A 23,929-nucleotide genomic window follows, 5' to 3' on the forward strand; every position below is an offset into this window, starting at 1 on the left:
CGTTTTTTCTGAAGTACCACACGGTCGTACGTTTAAGCGACGACTCGATTTCAACAAAGCCGGGCGTATTCACCAATTGCATACGCGCCTTTTTTTTTGATATTTTTCGAGTATTTTCCGTATAAGGAGCACAGTGCTGTACCGGCGGTGGCGAAGTCGGTCTCGATGGAGTCGCAGTGTAGTGGGAGGTGTTACGGCGGCGGGTTGGTTTAGAGATGACTGATGGGCGGGCGGATGACGAGACCTGAGGCGGGGTAGATGTGGCTGAGATGGTCATCGGAACAGCTGACCGAACGTGCGACTCTGTAGTAGGGGGTGCCCATTTTATAACTGAAGCGCGACCTATCACGAATTATTAAGATTACGATTTATTAATTAATATTGTAGTTATTATTATTATTATTATTTATAATAGAAAATAATTTATTATTTACCCATTGTACCGCCTATCCGCACAGCATTATGGAATTCAGGACTATTTTTAGCAATCTCTATTTTAAAAATAATTTTATTAATAACGTTATAGTAAATAATATTCAATGTAGGTACTTACTGTGGTAATTTTGTATGTGAGCGATAAGTTTATCCATCCGACTTAATACCTTGCGACATATCCCGCACGAATTCACCGGACCGTCATGGGTTTTAGCGTGTCTGACCAGCACGTTCTTACGAGCGTACACTTTACCACACGTAATGCAGTTGAACATTTTTTAAATTTAACGAAAATAGAGTTTAAAAATAAACGTAAAGAAAATACGACATGGACGTCGAACACTATAGAGCTCTGAAAACCGTCTGATTCGGAAAAATGTACACATGTAGCGGATAACCGATTTCTGTATATTGTAGCATAATTAATATTATCGATAATATATATATTATGTGAGTGGGGGATGCAATAAATATAGAATATAAAAAGTATATACCATGTATTACCAATAAAATCTGCCCACCCTGATAAACACATTCCATATCAATGATAATAAAGATATATTATGAGTAGGCGTATACAAATAAACAAATGTGATATAATAATATGTATGTATATATATACAATATATATACTTTATATATATAAAGTATATACTATATACTCTATATAGAGTATATACATAGTATATGAAAAGTATATACTAATATATATAAAGTATATACTATATACTCTATATAGAGTATATACATAGTATATGAAAAGTATATACTATACTGTATAGAGTATATACACAGTATACGAAAAGTATATACCATGGGGGGAGCCGCATGCGGGGGACGGCGGGACACCCGTGACGCGCGGTGCCGGGTTTAGGGCGGCGGCGGCGGGGCCGGCCACCGGCGGTCGCGGCCGGGGGGGGGCCATCCGCGTGACGTACGTAGACCGGGAATTTGGGTGAGGGGGAGGGTTTAGGGGGTTCGGCGGCGTACAGTGGGCCGCGTTGGCCGGCCGCGTGACGTACACAGGCTGGGACTTGGGGGAGGGGCCTGGGTTCTGTGACGTACATAGGCTGGGAAGGTGGGGGGGAGAGGGTTCGACCGATTCACGTGACGTACATAGGATGGGAAGGTGGGGGAGGGGGAGGGTTCGACCGATTCACGTGACGTACATAGGATGGGAAGGTGGGGGGGGGGGAGAGGGTTCGACCGATTCACGTGACGTACATAGGATGGGAAGGTGGGGGAGGGGGAGGGTTCGACCGATTCACGTGACGTACATAGGATGGGAAGGTGGGGGAGGGGGAGGGTTCGACCGATTCACGTGACGTACATAGGATGGGAAGGTGGGGGAGGGGGAGGGTTTAGGGGGTTCACAGAGGAGGGCGGGGGGATGAAGCGGGGGGGATCCAGAATCGGCTATTTCATACTACTAATGTTTTATACAATCGTATTTTATCGATAACTCAAATAAATATTTTCAAAATAATTTCTCAAAAAATTAGTAATATTTTATTGTGGTTATTGGAGCATTTTTAGCCTAGTACTTACGTTAGTATTCAAACTTAAGTTGGTTAAAATTCATCAAATGATTTTTAAAAGAGGATTTACTATCTCCAAAACACTCGTTCACACAACTTTAACGACTTTAAGGCGGTTTAACGATTGTCAAACATTTTATTATCTTCATAACGCACATAAGCTTTGCTGAGTTTTACTACCCCCTCGACAAATTATATAATCCGGCCCTACCCCATTAAAACATGTTATTTCATCACATTATTTCTGTTTGCTATTGGAATCTAACGAATCAAAATGACTCCATAAAAGTAGTTGCTTTAATATATAAAAATATACCATGATTGTAACACGTAAGTATATAACCATGAGATTTAGCCATTTATACCATAATCTAAACATATTAAATATAAAACTAAAAAATTAAATAGGTATAATTACCTAAAACAATAACATAATAAGAAAAAAAATTCAAATAAATATTTATAGGTAATAAATTATTACTTTATACACTAGACTTAATATATGTATATTTTATTATTATTATTCATTTGAGAATATCGTTTTATTACCATTAGTTTGAAAATGTTTGTCTAATTAATAATTGTTTAATGATTTAATATTACGAGCTATGTTCTATTTATCATATTTTTTAAAATAAGAGCATTTATATTAAGTATTCCATTTTTTCAATAAACTCAAACTGAGATTATTATATTTAAAAACTGTAGATTCTTGTTTAAGATTATAATTTATTTTAATGGTTTTTATTCTGAATAATTTATCACAATGACAACCTATGCCCAAAAACAATTTTGACATTAATTTAAATTAATGATACTGTATGGAAATTTTTACAACTTTTATAGAGAAGACAAAAGTCAAACATCTAAGTTTTCATTCGAGCAAAATAAACAAAACCAAACATTTGTCAGTTTACTTATATAATGTAATATGTTATATTACGCATAATGCACGCTATGTATAAGTACCCATATATTATTATATAATATTATATTTGAAGTAAAAATTAATCAATTTTGTTAACATATGATAAAAACTAAATTAAATAACTTTCGAAATAATAGAATGATTTTATTTATTCCTCGAGTATTTATAAACAATTATAATTAATTATAAAATAATATATAAAAAAAAAAAAAACAGTTTTTGTATTAAAATCGAAATATTGATTTGAGAAAAATTACTTTATTTGGATTTAAAAAATTATTATTGTTATTATTATTATTATTATTATTATTAATATTATGTTTTAATCTTTAATCTCTAAGGATACCGTGGACTCTTATTACACTACACCTTATAAACTTATAAACTATAAGTTTAATACATTTCTCAAGATGAGACTTTTTAGCAAGCATCATAATATATTCGTATTATGTGAAATTCAAAATATTACAAATTGTGTTCCGACCACTTTTATGAATGTGGATAAGTAAAGCAAATTGTTTTATAAATAGTTACTTACCGTTTAAGACAAATAATAAAATAATTGAGATCCAAAACATTTTTTTTTTTTTAATTTGAACGCCAAATCCAGTTGTCGTTAGATCGTATGAATCAAGTAAATCATTCTGTAATGAGAATATAATATATTAATATATATATAAAAAATTAAATTATTATAATAATTACAATAACATAATTATTAAACAAAATAGAACTGATTAAGTGTAAAAAACAAATACTATTAAAATATTATTGTACTGTTAGTTGAAGTAATTAAATTAATACTTAAATTTAAAACAACACATAACACATCATCATAATTAATCTTAGATATTATTTCTACCAAGTTATTTTGTGTAATTATTGATTTATAAATAATTAACAAAATATACATACAATAAATACATTATTTGATATTAATTATATTTATATAATTATTATAATATGCTCCCCCCCCCAATCATATTAATTGCTTAATTTCACATGATATATTATTTTATAATTGATTCATTCATATAAAACTGACTTTATAACTTTTAAATACTACTATAATTTCATATTACGTATTTAACTGTGTATAATTTTTATTAATTTTTATAAAGCTTGAAATTGAAATACAATTATTTATGTTAATTTTTAACTTTATATACCTATAGTGTACAAATAAATAATGGTCATTAAGGATAATTGGTTGTGGTAATATTTTGAAAGATATGGAAACTAAAATTATGTGAAAATTAAAGTCATTTATATTAATATATTAAGTGGCATGCTTTTTTAAGTTGTTTTAAAACATTCGACGTAATACGTACCAATACAATTTGTTTATAGGATGTTAAAATTAAACACAATATTGCGTTTTACATATTTTGTCATATTTAAAGGAATGTACATATTATTTGAAAATGTGTTTGCATATTAAAGCATTTTTCAAATTTTTCCGATTGTATTATTTTTAAACATTTATTTATTTATCGGTCATACTATTATATTTAAATAATGGTTAATATTTCCTATTTATATTTGCTAATCTTTAAAATTAAATTTGACTTTAAGAGTTTAATTGTTTAGTAATAATCGACCTTGCCATCAAAAACCATAGGATTAGAAATTTAAAAATATCTAGATTTTACATTGCACGAAGAAATAAAAACCAGTACATGTTTTGGTGTTTGTTTATCGAAACGATCGTTATTTTGTATCAAAGTGCGTCGTTGGCCATCGTATACCTATTTACAGTTTACACACATAATTTACCAGAGTTATTTTAATTACATAGTTTTGTTTTGATAGTTTAAAAATACTTAAAATATCAAATAATAATCATATAAATCAATATATGTATGAATTATACGGAAAATATATTTTCTATCGATGGAATTATTTTATATTCTCAAACCTGTACAAAACCAGAATAAATGTTGATGGAAAATAGATATTGTCACACAATAATCAAAAACTTTTTACACCTTTGAATGTTTATTGAATAAATATTATTATTGTTTACATACCACATATATTTTTAAATTTAGATGCTTTGTATTTACAAAGTTTGATTGACATATTTAAAAAAATTCTAATAAACAACACAAGAAACAAATTAACTAAATTTTTGCAAGTAAAAATTCAGCTGGTATATAATTTTCTAATGATTATTAATTAGTATCAAGCGTCTTAGTTATACAGATCATAATAGATGATAATTATTGGATAAAAACATAATTCTCAAAATACATTTTTCTTTGGCAATTTTCTTTTTTTATTATTGTAAATGATTAAATTTACAACTACAAACATTCAATTATTATTTTTATAGTAAATATAATATTGTAAATGATTAATGTATTATCGTGTAATTAAAATTTTAAATTAAATACTCAATTTAATTTATGATATACAAGTACTCAAACATGCAATAATGACATGAGAAATAAACCATCGGATAATACATATTATCTATATTATCACATTGTCAAAATATTAAGAATAAATTCCTCTTCGAAAAGTTTAAAACTGCATTTTACATTGATACTTTGACTAATTAATGAAATTTCAAAACTTTTAAGACCACTGAGACCTCTGCATATATTATCTTAACAACATACTTAATTCAATTATAATTAACCAATTATTTTTAACAAATTCGTTTTTCATACCGTTCTTGTATTAATCGACAATATCCGATTTCCTACACTCTTAATCTGCAATATGAATATTAAGGAATAATACTATTTATTTTATACAATAGGTCATTAAATAAAAATAAAATAACCCATCGAATACTCATAAGTATACACAATTGTAAGTTGGTTGTAATTGGATTTTTATAACAAATAAAAAATGCAAGTACATGTATATGATATATATAATATACATATATACATATATCAATTTATACTTGAACTTGTTAAATATATAGACTAAAACCAATATCTGTTGTTAGAAAACTATTTAATATAGTTTAAACTTAATTTATATTAACATTATTTATTGGTACATATTAACATTTAAACTGTGGTCTTTATCATAATAAAGCGTTAATATTTAAAGAAATAAAAAACCCAATTACCTATAATGGCTGTGGATTATGTACCAATATACTTAAGATGTATAATTTTTAAATACAGCTAAAAAGTAATGAAAATATTTAACAATAAATAAATAATTTATAAAATAAACAAAAAATCTCATTCTTTGAAATTTTAGAAGTTTTTTATACATCAATTTTATTCTGATAAATATTTATTTAAATGCTATTATAGTTTGGAAAAATAAAAATGATTACATCATTAAAACTTTATTATGAAATAGATTTTCACATATACCTAACATATAAATAATACAATATCTAAATACATTTTTTGCATGTTTTATTAACAATGATAATGTGGTTTTTATTTATGTTTTTAAATAAACACTTAAGTATTGATATTCCGTTAAAATTAAATTGTATTTCCTTTTATTGGCCAATCACAAAGATATAATACAACTTTATTACTTTCGAATAATGTAATAATGTTATAACACCATTTCTTAAGGATTGTATTTAAACCTAAATAAGTTTGAAATATTTCAGTTTTAAATTGATTAGACTAATTTTATTTTATTTGGATACCATCTTACAGACCTAATTTTTTTTATTGATATTTTATATGCAAGCAACGAAAGAAAAATACTTTTTTTTAAATCGAAAACACGTATTGGTGGCTACGTCGATTTCAAATTCGTGATCAGAATACCGTAATTGTGACATTTCAAGAAAGAAAAAATCGTCTTTACATATACGCTAGTCTTCAAAGATGCATGTACGTAAGGAAATTCTTAGTGGAATAGGAGAGAGAGAAGTGAGTAAAAACACGTTGCTGAACTCGTCTAAAAATTGAAAAACGTATTAAATCGATTTCAATTCAATGTTAGAGGGTAGATGCCCTTATAGCAAATATTCTAATGCGAAATAAAAGATACCCAGAGAAAATGTCAAATTCGCAAAGTACAAATCACAAAAAAAGTTTGTACCTATATAATACATACATAATAAATAGTCGGTAAAGTAAAAGATATAAAAATATCACCAGAGAATTTAGACGATCGCTCAACAAATCATTATAAATGAAAATAATTATGGGTGAAAAATTACATTGCTGTCGTATGATAATTAATATTATAATGATATTACAATTTCATAATTAAATATAATATATGAAATCACAATAAAATGTATTATTTCATTTCAATTATTTATATTTATTTTTTTAAAACATGAATTTTTAATTTGTATAAGTTATATCGATGAAATTCATAGTAATTAGTCTCCTCAGATTCCTTCGAAAGTAGGAAGCTATGATTCGGAATCCTTAAAATAAATCAAACTTTTCTTTTAAACACTTAATTTCACTAATATTTATAAACATAAATATTTAATGATCAATGATAATAATTACTATTGAATTATAAATTTTTTACATTAAAAATAAACGCAAAGTTAATTTATTACAAGAATATATAGATACATTTTGGTTTATGCTAATGTACTGATTATTTATCAAAATGTTATACTATAGACGATTACGGTAAAATAAAAGCAAGACGATTATACGTGACTTGAGAATGAAAAATTATAACTATGTTCAACATCAAAAGAACTTCCATTCCATAAGCAATAAATGTAATAAAATATACTTGATTTTACGAAAGATCGTATACATGCAGGATATAATTTAAGTTCCAGGAAATGTTATTAAAATCACAATTAAAATATTAAAAATAATGTTATTATTAACCCAAATTTTTTGCTCTACAAGTAATTTTTTTTACGACAAAATAGATAATAGAATCATTATATTTTTTAAATAAATATCCATTTTCATCAAAATGTGCATAGGTAATTTAAAAATATAAAACAAATTATATTATATATATTTCTGACATTTTCATGTTGCTATAAGAACAATTTATAGTGACCTAGTTACATTCTTATTTTATGAGCCATCATTATCTTGTACTAATATTCTAATATTTTATACCTATTTTGATAAAATATTATACAATATAAAACTTAGTTCTTAGAAAAAAATAAGTATTTTAAGTATAAAATTGTAATTTAATTGTATTAGTAAGTAATTAAAAACAAACTAATATTTTTCAATTATTTTCGACTGTCAAATTAATGAAAAAACAATTATTACTCCATAAAAATAGTTAGAGTTTGCATTAGTTATCATAAAATACCCAAAATCCAAGATTATTTTATGCTATATTTTTTTTAATCTACATACTAATATATGGAATAATATACAAAATATTGAATTGTTGCCGCTGATTTATAAAACACTCATACTAGGTAAGTAAAATATAATATTAATATATAACATAAATTAATATAAAAACTTTAATAATAATATGATTGCAAATTGCATAAAATAAAATAAATAATTCTTCAAAGACTTAATTATCTAAAGTCTATTGTCTATGATAAGTATTCGTCCCAAACTATGAATATTAATACTAGTAATAATAATAATAAATCAATTGGTTAATAACTAGGTACATTGCTTTACACATTTTCTTAAGATAATTAAATTTTAGGCATTTAAATTGTAATATTATTACTTTGATAAACGCAGACGTGGAAAACTTTTAAGTTTCTCTTATCATTTATTATTTTAAAATAAATATGAATTATTTGGTTTAGGACGAAATTATTATTATTGTAGAAGAGGGTATAGTGTTTGGGGCCTTCTCGTTTGTTTTGGCCGTGAAATATTATTTATTACTGCCCAGTGTCTGTGGCCACGTAATAACCCGTAGACGAATCCAATGGCTACGAAAAAATTCAGTTCGGTTGCCAAAAAAAAAAAAAACCTAAGGGTAGAAGGAGTAGAACAGGGTATTTGAGCAAGGAGGGGTAAACAAAAACTCGGAATCAAAAACTTATATCTTTATAACCAAATTAAACTCTGGGCGCGCCCTGATTAAATTTTTTTCTCAGAGCTCGGGACGTAATAAATATTGCACACAGCACCGCCAAAACTAATGATAAGTAATAATAAAGAAATATATTAATAAATATATACATTTATAGTTCACACAAAAAGTTTAAAAAATGTGAACAGAGTTTTCTTTGACGGGATTTTTCGCAAGCTTAAAGTATTCTACTGGAGCTATGCGATACTCCTTGCCAGCCTCGATCCAACTGTATTATATTAAGTTGTTATCGTTTTTTCATTTAACAAAGTTAAGCAACTTTTTTCCTTTGCAAAAAGGATGGAAAACACTATTGTCATAAACTTTTTTCTTTAAAATAGTTATCATAGGTCTTTATGATGAAGTCATTGAATAAGATGATATCCATCCAATATGATTAGGTATTTAAAGAGTGGCCAGAGAAAAATGTAAATGTATTGCAATGATAACCTCTATGGATACCATTTATACCTAACAATATACCACTATGATGATTCATCATTGATGAATATACCATAGTTAAGATTTATTAAGTTTGATTACACACTAGTAGTCTATAAAATATTCATGTTTTTTAATCTTGTTAATCATTAATTAAAACAATTTTTATGTTTGTGAATTATTACTCTTGTAACTTGTGTATAAATATGTATAATTAATAGACTGGTCTCAAATGTAGGTACGTAATAAATTCTGTCTCGCGGTCGTCACAGAAGAGAATTTTATTCGAATTTTTCTCATACCACGGGGTCGTCGTCAAATTATATTTTATATGATATTACCTATATATACGTTACCTACATTATACGTTTTGAACTTGAAAAAAATAAAACAATAAATAAAAACGTCTCCACTATGTTCTCATACGCGCATTTCAGGAATGAACTGAGACGGGCGAACTCCCAACGGACACAAGATAGCTGCGAACGGTATATATATATAGGACACAAAACAACAAAATAGGTATAAACGAAGTTATACTTGTTAATTGAACATTGTTCGGCGACAATATATCAACGGTAAGCGTGACGGGGGCCTTTGTGGTGGTGGTGGTGGTGGTGGTGGTGGTGGTGGTGGCATCGGCATTAACGGTGGCTCCGGTATTACTACGGTGGCAACGTTCGATTCTTTTATGCGCGTCACGGAAGCAAGCCGCGAATTTTACGTGGAGACCCTCAACAAATTGGAGGCGTATATCAAGCGTTCACCCGCGGGACTCGTCCACGGGGGCAACCAAAGATGCGCCGCCGCCACACATCACGCGCAACGTCGAATGTGCAGCGTCGTCGGTGGATTTATTTACCATACCGGAGTCGATGTCCGAATGATATATTTACAAACGGTAATTGGACGGGAAAACGCCAAAATGTACGTAGCTACTATAGGTAATGCGTAAAAACCGCGAGCCGGGAAACTCGTCCGTCGGGACAATAAAAAGAAGTAAATTTAGCACCGTGCTTAGCGTCGGCCTTATCCAAAAGTTATGTTATAACGTCAAGTCAATCTCGAATACCATTGTATATAACAATATATTACAATTATCCACAAAATATTATTATTGTGATACTAGCTGTATAATCCAACTGTGTCTGGGAAAAATGAATAAATAATATAAAATTTGATGCTATATTATATGTATGTCTCGGTTTTAGTGTAGGTACATCTACAATTCGCAAGAAAAATTTCATCTAGTAATAAATATATTTTTAATATGATTTAAATTAATTTTAAAACTTAAATAATATCTTTAAACAAAATCGATTAAGTAAGTTTTGATTATACAAGCTCAAACATAATATTATATATATTATATAGATTATATAAGACTATTTGATTTCTATAACCAATGTCAGCTCCTAAAATAAATATATGTATAAACAAAAAACTGTTCAATTTTTGTTCTCTAAAAATAAATTTCTGTATGAGCTACTCTATTTAGAAATACATACAAGTTAGTAAACAAAATTACAAGCATTCTACGATTCTCAATAAATACATATGTGCGAAATATGGTGTCCATTAAATAAGTGGTTCTGAAATTAGCAAGTATTGAAAAACACACAATTATATTTATATAATATAAAAAAAATATATATTACCGTATATTTTAAGTTTGCAAACACATACTTTTATATTATAGATTTGAATATAATTGCATTGTTACCGAACTCTATAAATTATAAATAATGCAAATTTGCAACCACACATTTTTAAAAACCTAATATAAGTAATATTAATTTTTGTAACAAAACAAAATTGTACCAAATATTAAATATTCTAATGTTTGGCAGGTTTATTTTTAATACTTCGCAATAACTGTTATTTTCAACTGATCTTAAAAATTAAATGTACTACATTTTTGAGTAGGTATAGTCCACACATAAAAAATGAAAATATCTTATAAGTAATACAGAACTAATATGTTAGTCAAAAGTAACCACTTATTAAGTATTCAAAAACCTTTTATTTTTGTAACTCAATTTTTTTCGTGTTGAAGCTTAGACTTAAGAAACGAATGATATTATTTTACATTAAAAATGTAAAATACTGAAATGAACCCATAACCAAAAGTAAAGTAAATTCTTATTTCAAAGGTGTATTTAAACTAAATATCTTATAAAGAGTATTATACTAACATGATAGGATATAATATCTAATAAATTCTTGTTTCACTTGTATACACTTCATATTTTATACAAACAAAAATAGAACTAATAAAACTCATTTTTTCTAAATTAACTAATATTTTCTATAATATTATTATATTATGATATCATCGTTTTAAACAATTCAACAAAACAATATTGTTTTATTGGATTTTTTTTTATTTAAGTAAAAAAATATAATGGTATGCTTTTTAGATAGGTACTTATGTTTATATTTCATTTCAATGAATTATTATTAATTGTTTTACTATTATTAATTAAAATTATTCAACTTACTATGATACTTTGATCTACAATTATTGCTAATAAAAACTAAAATAAAATAGGTTAAAATTTTTTGATTTTTTTTCTTATGGAAAGGGAAAACTAAGATTCATTATCTGAATAGATTATTGTTACTAATATATTTGAATAATGAATATTTTTTTTAATTTAAAATATCAACAAAAACTTTTTAATGCATATAAAAATAATGTATGTTTCCACTTATTTGTAAAACGAAAAACATAAATCAGGATCCAGTACAATGATACAAGATTCCTTTGATAACACCGTCTAACAATATTATGAAATGAATATAAATACTCATAGTGCAATGTTATATTATTTTAGAACGTTACATTTTAGGAAAGTGAAACTAAGTGACCGCAATAAACTTTAAATAAGACTCGTTAAAATTTTATACGTATTAAGCATTTACTCCTATAATTTTCAACATATTTTGTTATTGCGAAATATAAGTATGTAAATTTTTATCAATTATTAAGCATAGATAAACCAATATTTATGAAAAACGAATTAACGATACTTAATGTTATGGCATTATCTACTTCAAATGTATCAAAACACTTAGTCATTTTTGGTAAAATCTAATATTCATAATGAACAATGTCGTGATATTTTATAACTATGAAAACCAGTAGATATATTATTATATCAAGCAACAATATCTGTTTTTCTTATAATTATACATTTCATCATTTACACTAACAGTCTATAACATTCAATTTATGTGCTAAAATCATAAGTTTTTCTGATTATACAGCCTATATGCTTTATACTTAGTATTATTGTGATTAATGATGATTTAATAAATAATAAATATAATAAACATGCTTTTTATACATGTTTTATTTCATTTTAACATAACTTCTTTAAATAACAATAAAATTATTTAAAATGCTTGAATTGTACTCGCAACAGCTAATAAATCAAATCAATACCAATATTATAATGTATTGTATTTTTTTTATTTTCAATATTTATAGCATTTTTATGAATTATGTTCCAACTTAGAACTTAATACTGTTTTAACGATTCCAGATATAAATATTAAATAGACTAGCTATAGGAAAATATTACCAGAATAATAAATTACGAATAAAAAGTAGAAGCGAGATCAAAGAAACTCTCTGTAAAACGTCATGTCATTTGCAAAACAACGATAATATACAATAATAAAACTGTTAACTATACCTGAAATGCAATGGTAATAGCTTAGTGCAGTGTGCTAAAGTAAGTAATTATAAATTGTAATACTCGACATTCGACAACAATATAATATAATATATTTCCAATACGAAGAAAAAATAACATACACCGACATACCAACCAATTAGATATAATCTTAGGGACGTAAAAATAACTAGACAATAAAATAATAAGTTAATTTCTAAAATAATAACGGAATTGCATAGATAGGTAAATAGTTTTTTTTTAATAGATACCTAAAAAATTGTAAATAGCTAAACTACTATCGTTAAGTACTAACATCAATTAAAAACAAATAATTATAATGTACATTTTATACTAAGATATATAATATGTAAATAAATATTATCTTTATCTAATATAGATAATAATCAAGGGATTATTTTAGTTTTCAATGCAACAAATTAAATTACAAAGCACATATTAAAAACCATATATTAAATAATATCAGTCAGATATAAGATTTTTATAACTGTTATAATAAAATGGTATATGATTTATAATATTTTTTTATTAATAAAAGTATCTTGGTATTGGAATCCCATTGACAGAAGTATAAAATTAAAAATAATTTATAAAATATCTATAGCTATTCTAAATTAAATTTTGACAAGTTACCTCATAATTTGATGCACGTATGCAAGTATATCTGTTGACTAATATAGAAATTAATCAATGGTCATGGAAGCTTTAAAAACGTTTGTCAAATAACACGTCATAACTATTTACGGTCACTTAAATCAGAAAAATGTATGCATTTTTTAATTTATAATGAACATTGAATAAAAAAAAAATCTTATGAAAAAATATATGGACTATGGAGAATTAATAATTAATAAAATTAAAACCATTGATATATTGCATTAAAAACGTAATTCAAATATTAATTGAACCCTTCTCTAATTTCCGAAGACTTTAATATTACATAATAAATAGTTAGCTATTGATTTTTATTTTATATAAAAACAAATTATTTTATACTCATTTAATACACATTTTACGATATTTTATTTTATTTTTTGAAAATCAGATGAGAAACTACTTTATACGATAAGATTTATCTCAATAAAGGAGAGTACAATTTCATCCTGTAATTATCTTACATATATTTAGAATCTATGTACAGCTCTGTAATCTTACTCGTGTTTCCATTTTCACAGTCAACGCCTAATAATTAACTGACCACTAGGCTGATAAAACAAACCATAAAACAACAGACACGCTCTTTAATGATACAATTTTTGAAATATAAAACCTATATTTGGTTTAAGGTAAATTAGAAAATTATTATACATGTATATAAAAAAACAACTATGTAACTTAAAACAAAATACCTCACGCATCACGTCGATTATCTGTCGAAAACTTTTTATGAAACTGTGCTACTTCTTTAATCATGTTTTAAAGTTTGTTATTATTCTACAACAGAGTTCATAATATAGTTTAGCCATAATCCACAGTAAATCCTCTTTTGAGGTAAACGATAATCTTGACCAAGCTAAAGACTTAGTTTGACAAAATGTCCGTTAAGTTCATTTTGAGATTTAAACAGTGGAAATCATACACCTAACTACTACTTCAAAATTGTAACACTATGGGTAGATTATTTTATAGTTTAAAATAAAACACGAGTTTGCCTAAAATGTAACTTAATGTTATATTATAATATACACAAATATTTTAATTATTTTACTTTCTGATTGTAATCATTCCAAATACAGTTTAATATACATTATTTCATTTATATATATTATGAACTCTAAACAATATCTAATCAATACTAAAATATTATTTTCAAACATTTTTTATAAAAAAACTCAATCAAGATTGTTATGTGCAAATAAAAAAATTTCAAACACAAAAATATTGAAATAATTACTAAACAATAAACAGCATAATAAAATATTATATTTAATAAATCACTCTGTAGGTAGGTAGTTTTGGATATGTTGGTGGTTTTACTGGTAAAAGGAAAATTTTTATGAATGTAGTTGTTTGAAAAAATAGCAAAAAGTCAATTGCTTGTGTTAAAGAAGCATTGAAAAAAAAATCGATTGGCAAAACAAAATTGAAAAAACTGAATTTCAGATGATATTTAACAATAGTTGAAAAGTAAAATGAAAATATCATTAGACAATGGTTATTATTTCAACAAGTTTAGTGTACAATTCTATATAAAAAAAAAAAAAAAACATAACAAGACAGGTTAAGGGTTTTCTGTTTGGCTTTACCACCTCAAAATGACAAAAATTGACTTGTTTCCATTTTTTGATTCTACTCATAGCCCATAGGCTATATCTAAAGTATACCAATTACTAAACGTATCGAAAAATACCAGACAACAACTCGTTACTTCAAAACAAAATCATCTAATACAATATTATTATAATGATATATATATATATATATTTTTTTTTTTACTGTCAATTTTTAGCTCAAATCAAAAATAATTACAAAAAAAAATACCATAACATTGTGTAGACTTTTATTTAATTCCAATAATTGGCATTGAGGCTCAAGTAAAAAAAATGAATTGCGAACCTATTGCTTATAGTTGTGATGATAATGATATTAATAAATAGCAAAAGATTTTTTGAACATAATATAGTTTAATATAATTTATTAAACACGGAATAAATAAAATAAATAGTTATGCTGATATATTAAAATTTAAGGTGTATAGGAAATAATATAATTATAATTTAAAGCTATGCAGCTAATTATTTAATAACAATATATGAAAATTATCGATATAAAGATATGCAGATAGGTTCATCAAATAAAAAATCGTATTTTTGTTTAATAATATTAAAATACAATTTATATTAGCTATAAAACAGTGTTAACTATTGATTAAATTGAAACTTACCAAAATAATTATAAATCAAATGATTGTTTAAGCACGGGAAGTCTGTTAGTTAGATTTTTATATAATACCAAATTATCTGATAACTTTACTTCAATTATTTGTATACGATTGGGAATATAAAATCTGCTAGTCTTCTGATATAATATCTACCATAAAAAAAGTAATAACCATAAGCAAATTTATTATATCTTTAAAAGTTATGTGAACATAAAGACCAAATAGTATTCATTGTTTTTAGTTTATTGATCATGATTCTGTCAAGAAATAAAAAGTATTTAATACACGTTGATATATTATGTTCAAAAATCGGAAGTTTTACTCTGAATATCTATTTTCATTCATACCATTGAATCTTTCAAACAAAAACTTACTCATTGTGAACAATGTTTATCTCTTCAGATATTATTGTGCTAGAATACAATTGTTCATGAAAAACAAATGGTCTAACAATTTTTTAAAAATATTATATTAAATTAACTAATGAATAGCATTATATTGAAAATTTACATCTCGTATTTAAAATATACTTTAAATTATAAAGTTATATGATATTCCAAAGTATGAACTAATAATTATTTTCATATTAAATTAATTTTAACAATAATATATAGTATATTATACGAATAAAAAAGAAAATACTTTTATAAAAAATTAAACATAATACAACTACCTACCTTTTTTCAGTAATATTTATAAATATTTTAGCCCATATGTATGTTTAGCTCAGATATCTAAGGTGATGGGCATAAATTCCTTCGAGAATATATTAATTTACATTACCTATACATATTTATTATGTTTTATAGTGATAAATAATAACAAATATTATACTATAATTATTTGCAACAACTAGACATAAACAAGTCAAAAAGTTAAAGTTAAGTTACTTTTAACTAATTTACGTCATAACGAGTTACTTTTTTAAAGATAAATGCTAACTTATATTTATTTAATTTAAATATTTGTCCATAATATGCAATTTTTAATCAATTAAAATTAAGTAACTTCAATGTAACATTAAGTTAATTTTTTCTTAATATGGGCAGTGGGCACAACAACCACATGCATTAAAATATATTTTGTCAATGATTGTTATTAAAGAAAAAAAATATGAAATAAACAGAAGTATTATTTGTAATATAATATTATATACATTTATTGTAAATACTTAACAGTAGACTATCAAAGTGTTGGATGCACTATTTTTCAATTTCAAAAGCAATCAAAATAACGTATACAAATATAAATGTATGTACATTTCCATAGAAAATTACAAACTCGCGTAATAACATAAATTTAAAATGTCTCAACTATAACATTACCAAATCACCCAGTTTAATGTTTAAAGGAACGTTGTCGTAGTTTATTTAAAAAAAATAGCTTAAATGATCAATAAAATTTGATTTTCTAATAGCTACTCATAGGACTCTTCCGGAGGATAACTTCTCTTTCAAATATTTTTTTCTGATAATTACTCTAAAATGTTTAATATTGTTATATTCATAATTTTATCAAATTTGCTCAACATGCTTCAGTGTGAATTGTAAATATTCAGGAAATAAATGTCCCTAATATTTAATTAAATTAAATTACTTTTTTCTAATTAACTTGTGAACTTGTGATTTCTAACTTTAATATTAACTTATTTTAACTAATTAAAAAAAATAGTTTACTTGTCTAGCAATGCTTATTTATATTTTATTATTTTTGTATTTTTGAATTACAATTCAAAAATTATTAACCTAACACTATAGTAGCTCATATTCGTTAAAATATTGTAAATTAAACTATAAGTCTTAATAGTATAATGAATTACACCGGGCCAAACCACCTGATACCCGAAATTATACGTCTTCTCTCGAGGGGAGTCATCGAATGAAATGAACTACACATTCACAACAAAAGCTCCAGAAAATATTATGTACATTTTTTCATAGTCCCAAATGTCTCGTAACATAGTGTTACCGGTGATATTATATAGTAGGGATTTCCTCTAGAATGGAACATAAATATATCTTATTCAGAGTTACTATCAACTAATCGACATACAATTTACAATTCTTTATCACTAATACAAATAAGAAACACGATAAATAAATATTGACATAATATAATAATAGTACTTATACATACAATATTACAATATCTTTTAAAAATTATCTAATTGATAAAGTAACTTTTTATAAAATATGCAATGAAAAGCATAAATACAAAATACACAAATATTATCAAATTATACTTTAAATTATGAATAACACCTAAAACGATTTGTTTTAATAACTTACTTGCACTAAAATATCCTGAAAATGCTGAAAAATTATATCAGTACCGGTTTAGAGACGAAAATTTAATTTTAAATAGTTAACGATATTTTTAATTTCTTACAAGAGTATACCAAAGTTAGTAAGCTTTTTTTTATAAAGTGGCACATACATTTAAGAATATTTAAAATAACAAACTGATAAAATCTATATGCTTGTTTTTTGAACAACGACTTTTCATTTCATTACAAATAAAAAATTTCATTCTAAATAAAAAAATTAAAATTAGTATTTAAGACCCGATATATTGCTAACAACACTTAACACATATTATTTTTTTTTTTTTTAATAAAAATATATCTACTTAATACTATTATCTAACTATTAAAAATTTAAAGAATCAGCCATAGATTCTATCTAACTATACCAAATAGATTTTAAAAGCAAAAATGAAATACATTTGTTGTTAATAATTATAAACAAAAAATGAATTACGAATTAATTATTAACCGTGTCTTAAAACACAGTGTTATAGTATCGCACTACATGGGTATTAAGTGTTTTGATTTAATATTAGGTATACAATATTACATATAATAGTATTTGTTATTTTATTAAAAATGTACCATCAAGTCTTTATAACTCGGACTAATTCAATCATGATAATTTAAGTTTTTCTGGCAACTAATTATAGTCTTATATATAAAATAAAACCTAAAATTTAACCTATATCAGTCAATATGAATTATATAACTCAAAAAATACATAACATGATTATTTTCTTGTTTATTTTAAATTCGAGTTATTCAGAAAAACTTATATTTACAACAAATATCAATAAGTACGATTTATATTCAAATTTCGTATACTGAGATTAAGCATAGAGAATAACCATTGAACATAATACGCATGTGTTTTTTTTCTTATTATTATGTAGTATTTTCAATGCATATAATAATAAATATGAATCACAATGGTCTTCTTTTAACATACAGTAAACTGTAGAATATTCTGTTCAATGGCCACAATCGTGGAAATAATAAATATATACACATACAACATAAACAGATAGAATCAGATTTTCAGAAATGCAAATTACACATACACACACACACACATCGTCTCGTTTTAAACCAGTAATAAAGTGCTCGAATAATAATATTTACAAGATATTTAAATAAAAATTTATCAAAACGCAACCAATCACTACTCGTACCTAAGTATACTTATCCTGTCATTAATGACAAATAAACAAATAATTACCAAGTATTTCTAAAAATATGTATAATTTTGTGCCATGTCGATATCATAATATAACCAATAATTAGGTCCATTTTTGCTACATTCTTTATAAGTTGAACAATTTTAATATTTGAGTAAATCAAAATTATATTTATACTAGCTTATATCATAAACATAAAATATAATATGCGAGTTAAATTATAAAATCAAGAATTATAACAAACTAGTTCAAAATGATAATATTAATAAGCGACCTCTTAACTTATGGGGTTAAACATTCTAATTATTTGTGGTTTTTATGATATAATTTTATAAAAATTTATTTATAAATGTCAATTCTTAAGTTTTTTAGTCATATAATTCTTAAAAAGTATACTCATGCTCATTTTTTTTTAAAACACTACATTTGCATAACTAAGTGTTATTTTCAAAATTTAACCGCTCAACCAAAATGTGTTAATATTTTTTCCACCCCAATGCTTTTGAGTCTGTTTAAGGTACAAAAGAGCCGTAAACCAAAAATTTATCTCGTTATACCGTCGACATTGTATACCCTCAGCCTTCTTATCATTGGTGCTGTATAATATTTTCACCAGAGAGATAAGCCGTTCTATTGTCGAGCTCATTGCCCCAAATGACAAAAGGCAAGGAAAAGAAATAATATTAAAGAAGACGCGTTTCCAACGTCAATGATGAGAAGCCTAAGTGGGTATATTTTTTTTCATCTTTTATTGTTATTATTAGTTTACACATTTTTGTAGTTTCCAATGGTGACGTGAAAAACACGGACACAAAAGACACGCGGGAAACACAAGTTTAACTCAAGACTGGGAATTACTACAAAGATGGTGTCGACGGATTAAATTGAGTTTGTCCGTTGACACCACAACATCGGAAGAATGATGACATTTCAACATCGTTTTCTTCGGACGCCCCAAAAACGACGAGAATAATATTTGGTAAGAAAAATCGCTTATCGCGGTTAGACCAGATGGGGTCCCCTACCCGCATAACAAATTATAATTGTTATTTGTCCCAGTTGAATGATTGTCTGTCCGATTTACCGATTCAAACATTAAATTTAAAAAATCTCAAAAATATATCGATAATCATCAACTAAAAAAGCTATAAAAACCTTAATTGTTCAAATTGAAAAAAACATCTTCCAATTGTTAAATCAAAATATAATTTACATTTATTTATATATATAACATAATATAAATGTTAATATTACTTAAATTATAAATATCAAAAATGCCCTAACAAAATCCTAACAAAATTGTGTTCAATTAAATAAAAATAAAAAAAAAAACTTTCATATATACATTTTTAATACAAATAGTTAATCCAGTTTATTAAAAGATGCTTACTCGTATTTAAAACAAATGAAATGAAAATATAGTCTTAAAGTACAATACAGTACATTATATCAATTCTAATTATGAGCATTAAGTTCATTTAATTGTAAAAAATATCTATTGGTTTTAGATATATGTATATTTGTATATTATATATATTTACAATTTATAGACACTATAATAGTTAACATTGTAGACCTAACATAATGTATCTATGTATTCACTGTTCATGCTCGAATCTGATGAATATAATATTATAAATAAACATTTAAGAATGAATTAATATAAATAATTATTTCGATAACAGTTTTGAAAATATTTATCTTTAAAAAAATATATATTCTACGGAAATTTTAAAAACACAAATCTAAAATATGTATGATCTATAACTAAATATCATTCAGCATGGATATTACAAATGAAAACTTTCAGATTTTCTTTACTACCTTGAAAATTAAAATTTGTTACCAACTACAAAGTGCAAGAAGTAGGCAAAAATCGCAACATCGTAGTATTCAGTTTTTTTTAATGAATTCTACTACGTATTTCTACATTTAAATATAATGGCTTCTTTAAACTCAATTCTCATTTCCAGGTAACTATAACTTTTATCACATATTCGCATTATGTCTATATATTGATACAGATAGCTTATTACTTGTAAAAATAAAAAAATAATAAAATAAAATAAAAATATATTCACCACAATTTAGAAGTATTATTTATGTACCCATATATAAATAGATAATTGAACAAGGGCTACTTAAAGTTGTACTTTTTTTAACTTTTGACATTTATTTTTATTTTCTGAATATATAATTATATAAATTATAAAACCATTTTACATTGTTTATAAATATTTTTAATGTTAAAAAATGTATATTTTGTTGTTTTTCTAAAAACATTAAATAATTAGATGCTGGTGTAATGTTTAAATATTTTAATTGTATTGAATTTATCTTGTTATATATATATTTGAAAACGTTGTACAAACAAACTTTGTGTAAATATTTATCAATGGATCTTGGGAATTCCATAATTAATTTAAATTTTACTCAAACATATATTATAATATAACATCGTTGTAATTTTACCATAAAGAATAATGACAATTTTTTGTTTATTGTTTCTAGAACGTCACATAATAGTTTAATTATAAGGCGTTTTTATTATAATTATTCAATAAACGCTCATTTTCCTAATTTTCATTCCTACGGAGAACAATAATGTTCGGTAATTGATAAATATTAATAGACACTATAGTCATTTAAAATTGTTTATAAAATCTACTGATGTTTTTATACATATTAACTTCGATACAAGAAATTTATTTTATTTAAACAAGGAAAATTAAAATAAATGATTTTCCGAGAAATTAACTTAATAAAACTGTATTTATTTTTATATTTTAAATAATTTGTGTTTACTGTGATATGAATGACACAGGTTGAATATGTTTTAATATAAAATAAATAAAAATATAATGTTTTTTTTTCGGAAAAATAATAAATTATACCAAACATAACGTAATATTCTTTAACACAAACAACTATTTTCTCAGTTTTATATTTTATATTTTTTGTTTTGAAATGTTAATTACACCTGTTAAACTTGATAGAAGATAAAAAACAATATTGAAAACATCTACCGATCGACATCTCTATTTATTATGATAAATTAGAAATAGTTATAAAAACGAAAAAAAATAATGACGTGGGTTAATATTCATATGACCTAAACTAATTAAACTGCCCAGAGAACTGCATGTCCCAGCCAAATTACTATTCTATACGATATAATTATATTATTACTCTGATGGATACGTTATGGTTACATCAATACATGCAGAATAATGGTATAATAAGAGTTTTGTTTATTTATCCGCAACATGAAGTCGTCGTGATTTAAGTACATTGAAAAATACTATTCGAATGGGTACCATACCTCGAAATCTCCATGATGTTATATCCGCGTGACATGGACCACGTGACGTAATAAAGATTTGGATATAGGAGCGCATTACCGACTAGCACTCTATTTCGACGGCCAGGCGTCACTGCGGGCGGTTATGTGCAACTTGCCGTGGTGGCCATGTGACGACGGCGGCAAGAGCGCCGCCTACACATAAACACGCCCTCGTCCCGCCGATCAACCCCCTCCTCCTAAGAACGTACAGAATAGAGTTGCATCTTGGTGATACCTAAGATAAGACAAATTAAAAAAAAAAAATTAATTTGTATTTTGACTACCTATTATTTTTTATTTAACACAATTAATACGAATATAATATAGAGTGTGTAACTCATCTATTTAACATTATTGCATTTATCAAATAGACGAGTTTTACCCTGTATATACATAATTATATATGTATATATAGTAGACTCCGCTTATTAGACTCACGGATATATATTATGCTTCAGTCGCTTATTAGACTCAAAATCGTCTGGAACGGTCCAGACGTATCCAAATGTTTTAAAAAATGCAGTTATAAGACTCAAATTTAGTAAAAACAAAAAATTGTATAAAACAACATTTTTGGTTAAAATTGGAAAATAAGTTAGTTTTGAAAAGTTCCATACTTTTGTTGGCTTAAATTCTTGCTTTATAATAACTAATAAGTATATGTACGACAAATTGTATCCCATTTTATATTTACCGCAATTGTCGTTATTGTAGTGAAAGGTATAAAACACTCCTGATTACTTAGAATGTAAAACAAAACAAACCAAAATTACAAATTTTTTTCATAAATAATAATTGCATATATTATATTAATTTTACCTATATACAAAATTAAAATATGAATTAAACTATATCATTTAATATCATTTATTTACTAATGAATAATATATGTAATACGTATTAAAGTAAATTTAAAATGTATATAGTAAAGTAAAATGCATAAATAATTAAAAAATTTTGTTTTTTTTCCTTCACTTCGCTCATAAGAATTATTCGGTTATAAAACTCGCTTTGTATTGGTTCCTAGATGAGTCTTACAAGCGGCATCCATTGAATATCGTTTGAACAGTAAACAAATACAAAACGAGGGCCTATAGAAATTTTTTTTAAATAAATGTGCAGACCAAAATATATTATATTTCTTGCATAAACTTAACTTCTTACAAATCATTTAATCGCAATAAAATTACATAT

General features: G+C 25.4%; 1 protein-coding gene across 1 annotated transcript in view; it reads right to left on the reverse strand.

Annotated features, from left to right (window-relative positions):
• LOC114119239 (lachesin-like) overlaps nucleotides 1-22,879 on the reverse strand; it is a 99,059-nt gene extending 76,180 nt beyond the window's left edge. Inside the window, exons 1-2 of the mRNA XM_027980738.2 lie at nucleotides 22,715-22,879; nucleotides 3,440-3,545 (exon numbers count right to left, since the gene is read on the reverse strand). Of these exons, the coding sequence (XP_027836539.2) occupies nucleotides 3,440-3,479 (40 nt within the window). The 5' untranslated portion in view covers nucleotides 3,480-3,545; nucleotides 22,715-22,879. The remainder of the gene's footprint in view (nucleotides 1-3,439; nucleotides 3,546-22,714) is intronic.
• Nucleotides 22,880-23,929: the final 1,050 nt, after the last annotated feature.

The sequence above is a fragment of the Aphis gossypii genome, chromosome 3 (genome assembly GCF_020184175.1).
Source record: "Aphis gossypii isolate Hap1 chromosome 3, ASM2018417v2, whole genome shotgun sequence".
NCBI classification, from domain to species: domain Eukaryota; kingdom Metazoa; phylum Arthropoda; class Insecta; order Hemiptera; family Aphididae; genus Aphis; species Aphis gossypii.